The 11,994-nt window shown below is 42.0% G+C and overlaps 1 protein-coding gene across 1 annotated transcript in view; it reads right to left on the bottom strand.

Annotated features, from left to right (window-relative positions):
• Window positions 1–1,302: 1,302 nt before the first annotated feature.
• PSMD5 (proteasome 26S subunit, non-ATPase 5) overlaps window positions 1,303–11,994 on the bottom strand; it is a 63,795-nt gene continuing 53,103 nt past the window's right edge. The window contains exons 8-10 of the mRNA XM_078641881.1: window positions 7,094–7,203; window positions 3,771–3,911; window positions 1,303–2,833 (exon numbers count right to left, since the gene is read on the bottom strand). Coding sequence (XP_078498007.1) covers window positions 2,576–2,833; window positions 3,771–3,911; window positions 7,094–7,203 — 509 coding nt within the window. The 3' untranslated portion in view covers window positions 1,303–2,575. The remainder of the gene's footprint in view (window positions 2,834–3,770; window positions 3,912–7,093; window positions 7,204–11,994) is intronic.

Genomic DNA, 11,994 nt, shown 5'->3' with positions numbered 1-11,994 from the left:
GCCACTGCCTACTAGTCAATGGCCAACATCCTGGGTTTGTTCAGGTGTCTACTAGAACATTCATTATTAACTCATTAAAGGGCATCAATGGCTTCTACGGAGAATAGGTAGGACAGGGTCTAAGACATTTGCTACCCTCCGTATCACTGAGGTGAAAAAAGATGTCTCCTCAGTGGCTACTGCAGGGTTAATGATGCCACACCAATATCACGTGAGGTACTAAACCCATTAGCATATCTTGGGTCATCCAAAAAATCACTTGGTAACAAAATGGGTTGATAATCTTAATCAATGAAAAATGTCTCCCTGCCTGTCTGGCTCGGACTGGGCCTAGACTCTTGGCCTAGGTGAAGGAGCATGTTCTGAATCTGACAAAACTACTGGATCGTCGACTGGCATCCGTGGCGTCTGTAATGGCCAAGCATGGCACAAAGGATGGAGTTAAGGGGGTCACCACCCGATCCAAATGAATCTGAAGAGGGAACGGCATCATTGCCAGTTCCGCAATGGGATAACAGATCTGTGTTCTAGGAATGCTAGATGAATCATGCAACTTTATATGTTTTTTACGGCGCTCAACTTACCCAACATGAAGGAAGTCCAGTTGTGAGAACGACCTCTGGAACGAGAGAGAGTCCTTGACCTCGACTGGGATCTTTGTGTTACAGATTTTAATATAGAACGGGTCTTTGACTTCCTCAACCCCACGATCGCCAACTTAGTCACAGATGGCTTTTTATTCATCTAAGCACACACTGAACCAACTGAGTCGAGGGCTGCAGTAAGATACCAAAGACAGATGTATGCATCTGTAACTAACATCTGTTGGTTGCATGTCATACACGGCTTAAACATCAACGGGTTGGGTGACATTGCCAAACTAACAGATTTTTCAGAGAAAATTGCCAAAACCTGTCCAGTGACAGTTGAAGCTCTGAACCCACATCGGCTAGAGTGAAAAGAAAGGTATAGACGCCAGTGTGAGCAAGTGGCGTACAGATACTGGTCCTGACATCATATCTCTGTGGGACAGAGCAGCATGAGGAAGAACAACGCCATGTGAAGCCACCGGTCATTGAATGAGGGAATTGCTAGGCAAACGTTTCCGGATCCAGTCTGACGCCTGGGACTATTCAAAAGATGAGGAACCTGCTGTTAGAAGTTTCCATAAGAAAAAGTGTTTTTGACTCAACAGTTCAAAAAGGCATTCAAGAGATTCTACCACTTAATGATACGTTCTCAATAATGAGAAAGTTAGGTCTTCCCTCACACGCATTAAAGGTAGGAAATAGAAAAAGTAACTGGTAGAACAATGGGTAATTGTTTATTCATTACAGACTCATTCACCACCAACGTGGAGAGTAAATGGTTATAAGGCAAACAGGAACATGTTCTTTATCTCCTCAAGCATAGAAAGACAATGAAATGAACAACTTGACTGTATAGGAGAAAAGGCTTATCAGATTTTATAGCAGCAAAACCACCAAACAAATTGTAACAAGTTGTTGGCTATTTTGTAAATTTTTTACTCAATCTAGCTTCCAGTTTCTATATTTTAAAACAGGCTATTCAACACTGTAAATGTGTGGAATATGCAGAAATAAAAGTCTATAACAGCACAAGAACATTTTCATTCCTGCCTCTGCTAATATGGACCCAACCATTTGTGTTCTTTTCAGGATTTCATACTGTCATTCTTTGGAAAGCTAATACAAGCACAATTCAGATATAAAACAGCAAATCAGCACCATGTTCCTGTAGGGTTCCATGTTCCACCTTGGGATAAGCATTGACAATGGACTGCAGATGTGCACTCTCACTGCTTTCTTTCTTTATTAGGGACTGTAAATAAATGTCCCACTGAGGGTGGGGAGATGTCCTGCATTTTTTCTGCCTGTTCTGGACGGTCAGAACACAATTTAGATGTCTAACTTGCGATTTAAGCCTCTTGCCTTTCATGTGCAGTTGCCCCAGCCTTTGCTCTGCATCATAAGTTACTGCATTAGCCACCCTACCTCAATTTTCAGCATCAATTATTTAGTTATAACTTCTTATTGAAAGATTTGGTTATGCTTGGCAATCTCTCAGTAATCTTATGCCTAGACCCTACCTATAATCAACACATCAGCATTGCAACCCACTGGTAATAGAAAACCTAGCTTGCCCGACTGCCATTACTGCAAAATGTTAGCATTATCGACAGTCCCTCATTACTTTTTACTTTATCGAAATTACTGCAACAAATATAAATAAATCACATCTGAACCAGAAATTATGGGAGAATGGACAAACATTTGTTGTTGCATACTCATAGATCACAATATCTAAAAAAAAGCACAAGCGTCAGCACCCGTCTTGATCTAGAGATGTGCAGAGCAATAGATCTGAAACATTAAAAAAGCCACTGACATGGAATTGACAAAAACTGCAAGAAACGACCTGCTCTGCCCCATGGATACTGACTCTATAAGAGTCATTTCAAGCTACAGAGAATTCAGGTGCTAAAACCTATAAAGCCACGTCTCCCAATCTGGAGCATCCAAAGAGCTTTTAATAAAGCAGACTGCATACAGGGTTACTCTGCTCCTTCTACTGCAACAGTAGAAATTGCCTTCACATAATAGGGACCGTCACGTATATATGCCCGCAGACGCAAGTAATGCTGGTTCCCAAATGTTTCTGCTGTTGTTGGAGAATTTACAAGAGCTTTCACCAGCTCAAATTTGGCATCTTTAGATGGCTTGTCAGGATCCACTCGTCTGTCTATAACATATTCCACAAACCCAGGACTGTTGATCATCAGCTTCTGAGCCCACAGCTGGTTTGCAATAGCCTAAGAATACAAAAAGAAATTATAGATTATACTGCATATTAACAAATAGTGCGCATGGAAAAACAACACTTGACAAACTGGTACAGTAAAATTCTGCACATTTATTATAAGACATATAGTTTATAATTAAATTAAAAGGCATTACAGATTCCCTGATGCAAAATAGCTACAGCGCATTTCATCAGGGTAGACTATTCTCTGTAGATCTTATCGAACCGTGTAAGGGATACCACAGTATTAGGCTAAGAAAAATAGTTACATTTTACAGTATCGCTGAAATAATCAAGTCTGAGAAATTTCAAAACACTGACTACCAAGGTACACAAAGCAAGGTGGCCAAAGATGACTATAGCATATTCATTAAAATATAAATCATGATTTGGGAATTAAATAGGTTCCACTGACTAAGCATGGGTGGGCCTTTACAGCCGTCTGGATGCCGAAATAATTTGGTGTACTATCATAACACCTGCAATGACTGTGTTCTCAGTGCTAGACTAAGCAAGAACATATTTGAGACTCTGCTAGGATGCCAGTGTCACACATTTGAGGCGAGTGTGACAAATATTTTTTAGCACAGTCAGAATTTTGCCTTGAATCACCAAAAAAAGTGTTAATGCTGCAGTTTCTAGATGTACCTTAACTCTAGGGAGAAAATATTGCTAAATGTGGCAGGTTGGTCTTAGATGAACATGAAAATGTTTTTTAAAAAATGCCTTTCCTTACTCTAGAGTGGACAGAGCTGGGCAACGATTCTGACATATTGCCCGCCGTTTACTCAAAATACATAGTTACATCTACTAGAAATGATCCAGGTGGGAGTCTAGTTTCCTTCAAAAAATCTAAACCAATGGTGCCAGCAATAGATGGTACAAGCGTTGACGTTGAAATCTACAAACCACATTAGGCAAATGAACATAAAAATAGCAAGACTTACTGTAAACACACGCAGAGCTCCACAGTGAAGTTCAGGGAATGGTTGGGTGCTGATGCTCTTGAGCATCTCCAGCGGCTGAGTGGACAAGGATGAAAACCAGAAGGCGGTCATTGCTAGAAGATCATCAGTGTGCTGGTCTGGCTAAGAATATAAAGCATGTTGATAAATCAGTCGGTGAAGGTTCTGTTTTTTTAAGCAACAGCAAAGCATACATATCACAAAAGACAGGCTTTTCCACTTGTCTGAATTTTCTAATGGCAAGGAAATCCAAAACCAGTCTGAAAATCATACAAGGGAGCTACTTCATCAGCAGAGATTACATTTTTCCATAGCAACTGAAAAAATATGGTACTCTTCGGTATAGGCCGAAATTACTGGAAGCACCAGTTGAATTTTATGACATGCTAGGCTGGAAATGCTTGGCCAGTGGTTTACGACCTTAAGCGCACAAGTAATATTTTACTTGTAGCACTGTAAATGTTACTCACCTGAGGATGCATACTTCCATTTAGGGCCCTGAGGCGGGGAAGGAGTCGAGACTCCAGCCACTGGTGTAACGAGTACTTGGTGGTACCAGTAAACACAACCTGGGTGCAGCTCATGCAGCATGCAGTGATCGATCCAAGGTGTTGGTCAAGAACTTTCTATAGTAAATAAATGGGCTGCCTGGTTCATTAATGCCTCCCGCCCAATCTTTAGGCAGCCTCATTAGGGAAACCAGACCATCAAGAATGAGGAAGAGGACTTGCCTAGGAATGATTGCAGGAGCCTTGTTTCAAAGTAAGTAGTGTTCATCGTCAAATAGGTCCACATTGTGCATGTTACACATGGCCTCATCGAAAACACCAGGGGAGGAGTAAAAACCCTTATGGTGAAAAAGGCAGCGAAAAGAACAAAACCCCAACAGCACAGCCAGGCCCCTCAATAAAATACCAATTACACTACCACAATCATTCCTACACATCTAACATATTAGCAGTCTTGCTCAACAACCAGCACTGCCACTCAGGGTAGCAGTCACACACTCGCAGAAGTACTCTTGCACCTCTTAGACTAATTCTTTATCCAGACCTAAAAGTGCTTAATGAGAATGAATCCAAACAGGTCTATCAGACCTTATTACTCTGAAGTAGCATTAAAGGTTCACAAGAGAGTCATATGTTGGCTTAGGCAGTAGGCATTGCTTGCATGTTAAGTTATAAGCCAGATCTATTGCCATTGCCAAAGTTGGTTTTACCACTGTGAATTAACAAGCAACATTTTAATTAATTTCCCAAAAACGCCTCTGAAGAAAACCTTGTTCATCTTTCTTAAAGTGGTATGTATACCCTTCCAATTTTTACTGAATTCACCGACTTAATGTGCCTTAACAACAATTTCGGCAACAGACAAAAATAAAAATAATTTGGAAGAGAACCCAAAATGTTTGAAGTACACCACGGTCTTTCCATTTTCGGCTCTGTGTTCCATAAACTCTGAAATTGTCACTGTTTTCTAAAACCTAATAATAAGCTGCAACCCAATTGTAAATTGGTGTTCAATCCAATTGTAATCAGTGTACCTGACCTATATTGTTCTTCAAATAGATTGTCACTATATTTCATAAAGAAATACTGATTTATACTTATGATCAGGTCAAATTCATGTTTGCAATATTTTAAACATATGTTCGCTAATATATTCAGAGGAAGTTCAAGTACAGTGCACCATTTTTTTTCCTTAAAGGTAGTTCAATACCTCCAAAAGGTTGTGGATGTGTGTGCTTGATAAATGCAGCACTCAAATAAGGCAGCAGAGTTCTAAAGGCAACCCTGAACATCATGGAAAGTATAACCTTTGTAGTATGGATAGCAGGTTCATTATCAACATTGTTAAGTTAGCATGAGCTTCACTGCCATTAGGCTGTTATTGCGCATGAACCTACATGCGTTTATTTTGCAAGACTTTGTATGTGCCCTTTTCGCATGAGAACGGTCTGCTTTTCATGTTCTCTGCTGTGCTCTGAGGTTTAGTCTGCACACGATGTACAAGGTCCATCAACCATGCCCCTTGTTATTCTGTTCTCGTCAGTCCCTCGCACCTAGACATAACATGAGACACAGTTGCACTACTGAAAATCGTATGCTTTAATATTGCAAGCTAAGCATGTTGTTCAGGCACTTGGAGAGATACCTTTCCAGAGAGAAGAGCTGTGCTTGTCCTGAGATGTAAACCTTTCATCTGGGCCTTGAGGTATGGGGTCTGCTGACAAAGAGGTGATCTTTTTATAATGAAATATATCTTAGCACAGGGAGGGTGGTTAGGCACTGTAGCCCTATTCCACTGCCTTTATAAAATGATAAACCGGTTTGTATTCTTTGGAATTGTGACAATGCTGATAATATTGTTTCTATGCATTTTGCTGCTAGTCATGGTACGTTAGCGCGTTAGTTAAAATAAACATTTTAAATTATACCGTGACTCTAATTACTCTTATTGTGGACAAGTATGAGTGAGTGAGCGAAAGAGTTGTCTTGCACCTGCGATTCCAGAGAGAGTCGGGAGTGTCGTGTTCTGGGTTGTCTAATCATTGGTAGCTTCGCTGTTAGTCGTAGAACGAATGAGACACTATTGATAGTCGGTTTTTGGGGATTTTGGGTACTGTGGGGATAGGTTGGTACACCACTATCTACTGAGGTCCTGGTTTCCTGCGCATAGTTCTGTATATGTGCAGAATCCCAGCAACACCTTGCTTCCACTTTTGATGAGGGATGAAAAGGTTAGTAAGGCAGAAAAGTTTCCTAAATACACATGGTCCCCAGTAATACAGTGCTTCTAAACCTTCCAACTTCTGTGGCACCTCACTGAATCATTACTAGAAGTCGGAGACCCTGTCTTAGCAATTTTTCGGTTTTGAAACTCAAAACAATAAGCAAAATAAAACGAGTAGCACACCCCAAACACATAATTATAGGACATTTTATTTAATTGATGAACAACAAATAAGCAAAATTAGCACATTTTATTTTAATGGGAAGGTTGCCTCTTTTCAAAATGTAGTTTTATTTCTAAAAGACAAAGGGATAAACTCGAATCTAGCATACCACTCTGCTCCCACTAAAGAACTTCATTTTTAGCTACCAATTTCAAATTCCTTCGCGTTTACATGGCATTTTTAAACACTAAGTATATGTACTATCAATCTGCCAGCATAATGCAAGTTTACAAACAGTTGCAGACCTCCTGAGTAGGTGTAGTGAACACATGTTAAAAACCAATGCTCCCACATGCTGCCAAAGTTCAGTTATTTTCAAATGTCATTAAAGTAAGGAGATGCAACTTACAGGCAGATAAAGGAGAGAAGAGAGGGCGTCCAAGCATCTAACTCTTAGTTCCGTAGAAGAACTCTGTGCGAGACTCCCCAACTTCTTGAAGATGACTTGAAATCTGCCCCCTGTAAAATAAAGAAACATATTGCACCACATGAACTACATTACCCCTTGTGAAGCTCTGTTCCTAAAGTCATAAATAGCCTAGCTTTCTAAAGTAATCTCATGGATGGTGACCAGATCTCCAACATCCCCTGAAACGCAATGAACTGCACACTCTGCTGTGACCATGGGTAACTGGGAAGGCCACAGTCACATTTGACACCTTAAGAGTTCAAATATAAATGATAATACTAGGAGTGTTATTTCAGAAATAAGATGTAAATCAAGTATTGCTGTCAATTAGGCAGAAAGGACAATAGGCAAAGTGTGAAGGGCCAGAAGAAAACGAAGTTAACAGTGTAGAACTCTCAAAGAAAGGCAAGAGTCAGAAACATAAGTTTCCAGACTACAAAATACCCTTATGTTCTACAATAATGGTGAGACTGGTGCAAAATAACTGGCCTGAAGGAGTACACAGTGGTGCTGAAACACTGCATACCTACAATTAGTACTCTGTGGTTAAAGATTCCATACTTGCGACTACTTTATGTATCATTTGAACTCGTTATGTTGATATTCTTGTAATTTCGCCAATCGAAAATGCTGTGAAGCAACCAATAGGCCGCATGTCTGCATTATATGAAAACCTTGAAATATATATGGAAAGCAGAGAAAACTACTTGTCATTTATATGGCCATTGAGCAACAATATTAAAGTAGAGAAGAGTAATGCAAGCTTACACATATTGAGGTTACTATGACAAAACGTGGGCAAGGAAATTCATTGGCTTTGAATGTCCAATGTTTTTGGTATAGAGGTCCTTAACTCCCAAAACGCTTAAAACACAGACTAGGAAAGTAGCTGATGGAAGCCATTTCACTTTCCACTGTGATAGGGTTAGTGAGTGTAGCCCCCTTTCTCCCTCAGAAGATATATACTTTGTGGCTGATTTGGGTAACAGATGGTGGGACCGCCGACCGCTACAGCGTCGGTCAAAAGACTTGCTGACCGGCATGCAGTGGTCATGTTGCTGCATTTCGATATGACAGCTGTACTGGCGGTCAGAAAGTGCTCCAGAAAGCAGGAGGTGCTCAGTATCACGGCAGCTTGTGCTACAGCCAAGAAAAAGGGCAGCAGCACAACCGCCATGGTACGGAGCACCTCCTGCACGTCAATGGGCCGTGTGCCATGCACCATGTCATGCATGGCACACAGGGCATGGAGGTGAGTGGGGGCCCTACATATGGCCCCAGGGCCACTTTACAGTGGCCCACGACGGACGGGAGATCTGTTTGGGGGCCCTATATCCTAATTCAGACAGCCTTTTCACGGCAGTCTTCCCGCCATGAAAAGGCTGTCGGAAAGAGATATTGTAATCCCAACGGCGGTGCCTACCTTGGCACCGACGCCATTCAGGGATATGATTCCAACTGCAGCCCCGTCTGGATCTCTGATCCTGGCGGAGGCAGCGGTCTTCCCTTTGACTGCCGGAATTATAATCCGGCGGTCAAACCGAAGGGCTGTAGGACCGTCTCCGACACCTTGTCGGTGGCAGTCTGACCGACATCATAATGAGGCCCTCGTTTGTTTTGTTTTTGACCTTTGCACTTTCTTTAAACGGTTTTCTAGCCATAAGCTTAGATGGCGTTCCTCTATCCATACTCGAAAACAATTGATAGGTTGTTCGAAATTAACAGTTTCTGACAAGTATCGATCACTTTGCCTGACAAAGATCCAGAGATTAAATGTAGGTGACAAACCTTTCAGCATCCACCTGACTCCAGGCAAGTTAAAGCACTACGCATCAGTTCTGAGAATACAAGAACCTACATCTCCTAGTAAAATATAGATGCAGTCTAGATTCATGCACGCACCTTGGAGCTGGATGGTTAACCTTGAATGTCTTATAAATGGCATTTGAAGACTGAAGTAAATCAGTAGCACAGTTGTCTCTTCTTTAATAGGTGCTGGTGCAACAAAAAGGTGATTTGTAAGAGATGTGCCCTCTCACTTGCTCTCCAGAGCCATACTACGTTGCACTGATTGTCTTAATAACTGATGTTGTGGAGGTGCTTCAGAGTGTCTAAGGGGAGTACCAGTAACAAGGAATATTCAAAATAAGTACTGGCAGAGAAAATTGGTCTCGCCTACTGGATTTGTCAAATTGTTTTAGCCATTTTGTACAGCAGCACAGTTGGTGTGCAGCAAGGCTGAAAGTTAGGAAAAAACATTATGACGTGTCTAGAGCTGACTGCGAGGGTCAATGATCCGTTCATAAGTATTGGATTATTCGCTGCCTTCACCAAAAAGCAAAAAAGTTTCATTATCGGAGGCCCGAGTTGAAGTTTGCCATGTTGGCCCCACATGAAGATAGAGCCAAAAATGCTATGCATAGAAGAGTGGGCAGGAATTTCTGCATCTTTGTAGAATATTGAAAGACGTTGGTGTGAGTTTTGGGCTCTACTTTCCAGGTGGGATAGAAGGGAGCAAGCAACAAGAGAAACGGGGACAGATGGATCAAGCAACAATAGGAGGAGGGGAAGACAGGACAAGCAACAAAGCAGGAAGTTTAAGTACCTCTGAAAGCAGCGAGCAGTGGAAGTACACTGAGCAAGAGAAGTGATACTTGGGCCAAGCTCCAGGCTAGAGCCAAACACAAAGAGGAAGTGAAGCCAGCACTTGCTGACCACAAAAAAAGCAAGGACATGTGACACATTATGAAGGCAAACCGTGCTAAGCAGGGGGTGAGCTTTAAGCCCCTTTTAAAGAATAATATGTGAAATAACTCATCAAGAAATCAATCAGTACTTGCCATTGCCCTGGGCTAAAGAAGAGTAAGTGAAGCCAGCACATGCTGTCCAATTAGGAGGCAGCAAATAAGAGGGACAATGAAGCCCATGAATGGTAAGCAGTGGGCGGGCTCCAAGCACCTTCTAGTAAACAGTATGCCTTGCAAGACAGGGTCCAGGCGGCAGCAGCAGTTGCGCTGTCACAGGTGAGATGTAAAAGGTGCTGGCAGAAGACTGTCTGGAAGCTGAGGAATGTAATCAAAAGAGTTTCCCACCGTCTTTGAATTGAATTTGAATTTGAAGGGATTTATATAGCGCTCGTACACCTGGCGGTTTCTTGGCGCTTAAGTGGCAACTGCTACTCGGCGGGTAGGAGAGGGGGGAGAGGTGAGCATTCAAGATGGGAAGGCTTGGGTGAAGAGGAAGGTCTTAAGGTCTCTACGAAAGAGGGGGTACTGGGTACAGGATCTGAGAGACATTGGGAGAGAGTTCCAAAAGGCTGGACCCGCGGTAGCACACTTGGAACCTCCCCACTTCTTGCGTTTGAAGCGGGGAACCACAAGAAGGTGGTGGGTGGTGGGTCTTTGATCGCTGCCTGCACTGTAATTTTGTACTTGTACAAAAGGGGAGAATTTGACTATTGTGATTAGCCATTTCAGAAGCAGGGATAGTTAAAAAATCCAGGTTCCTCTTCCTGCTCTGATGTGATTGTATCCCCTACTATAATTATTTAGAACATTAGTATAAACTTTTAACATGGAATTGTTGCAACATGTTTTGCAATAAAAATACATATTCTTGAGAGGTGATGAAATACAATGTACTTTTTTTTTGTTTGTTTTTTTTTTTTTAGATCAGAGCTAGACTATCTTTTAATTCACATCCAAATATAAAAGTTCACAGCAACTTTGGGACAGCACATTGTGAGATATTGGGTTACTAGTTGACTGGGGTGTGAGCCCCAGGCAAGCAGCAACCACATTCAAAGTCAGGGCAAGGCACTAGCAAACCCCAAATTAACCTGCGCTCACCCCCTGGTAGCTTAGCAAAGAGCAGTCATGCTTAACTTAGAAGCAAAGTGTTAAAGTATTCGCGCAACATTTCTAACAGTAATACAGAGAAAACACCACACAAAAGGTTTAAAACACCAGGTTAGAAAAACAGAGCAAGATTTTATAAATAAAATAAGACCAAAAAGACAAAACTCAAATCAGTACCGGAGTTATGATTTTTTAAAGAATAAACTGCAATATGGTGCTTAAAAGCATACATCAACAACTACGGCTTTCAGGTCACGCTTTTTATGTCCTTGAGGCTCAGATCAGGAGACTTGCAGACTAGCCATTTGAGTCACTCTGGGATACTGGGCTCAAGATGAAGTTGCAGGTTCAGTTCTTTTTTCCAGGCAAGAGGGCAGTAAGCTGCAGGTCAGTACATAAGGGCAGCAATTCCTTCAAAGCAGCAGTCCAGAAGAGTGTCAGTCCTTGTAGCAGCACATCAGTCATCCTTCTTGGCAGAGTATCCACAGGTCCAGAAGTGTACTGAAGTGGTGGTGGTGTCTGAGGTCCAGTATTTATACACAGTTGTGCCTTTGAAGTGGGGAGAAACTTCTAGAGGAATGCTTTTGAAGTGCACAGGTGTCATCCCTTCCTAGCCCCAGCTTTAGACTAACTACAGGGGGGTATGCAGTCCTTTGTGTGTGGGGGGGGGCAGGACATAGTAGGTGTAAGTGAGGCTGGGCCCAGCTCCTCCTTCACATCCTGGCAGTCATGGCTCACCCAGGCACACCTAAGCTCCCATTGTGTGTGGCTGTCTAGGAGGAATACACAAAGCCCAACTGCTAACTACACCCAGTCATGTGACCAGAGATAGACTGCAGGCACCAAATGGCTAAGGCAAGACAATGCCAACTTTCAAAAACGTAGCATTTACAGAACTGCAATTTAAAATCCAACTTCACAATAAGTCAGGATTTTAAATCGTGATTCCAGTGAAATCAAACCTGAATTGGTTATCTCTTCCCA

Source organism: Lissotriton helveticus, chromosome 5_1, assembly GCF_964261635.1.
Source record: "Lissotriton helveticus chromosome 5_1, aLisHel1.1, whole genome shotgun sequence".
Lineage (NCBI taxonomy): Eukaryota > Metazoa > Chordata > Amphibia > Caudata > Salamandridae > Lissotriton > Lissotriton helveticus.
Note: the sequence above shows the minus strand (reverse complement) of the source record. Positions and strands in the feature narration are given on the sequence as shown.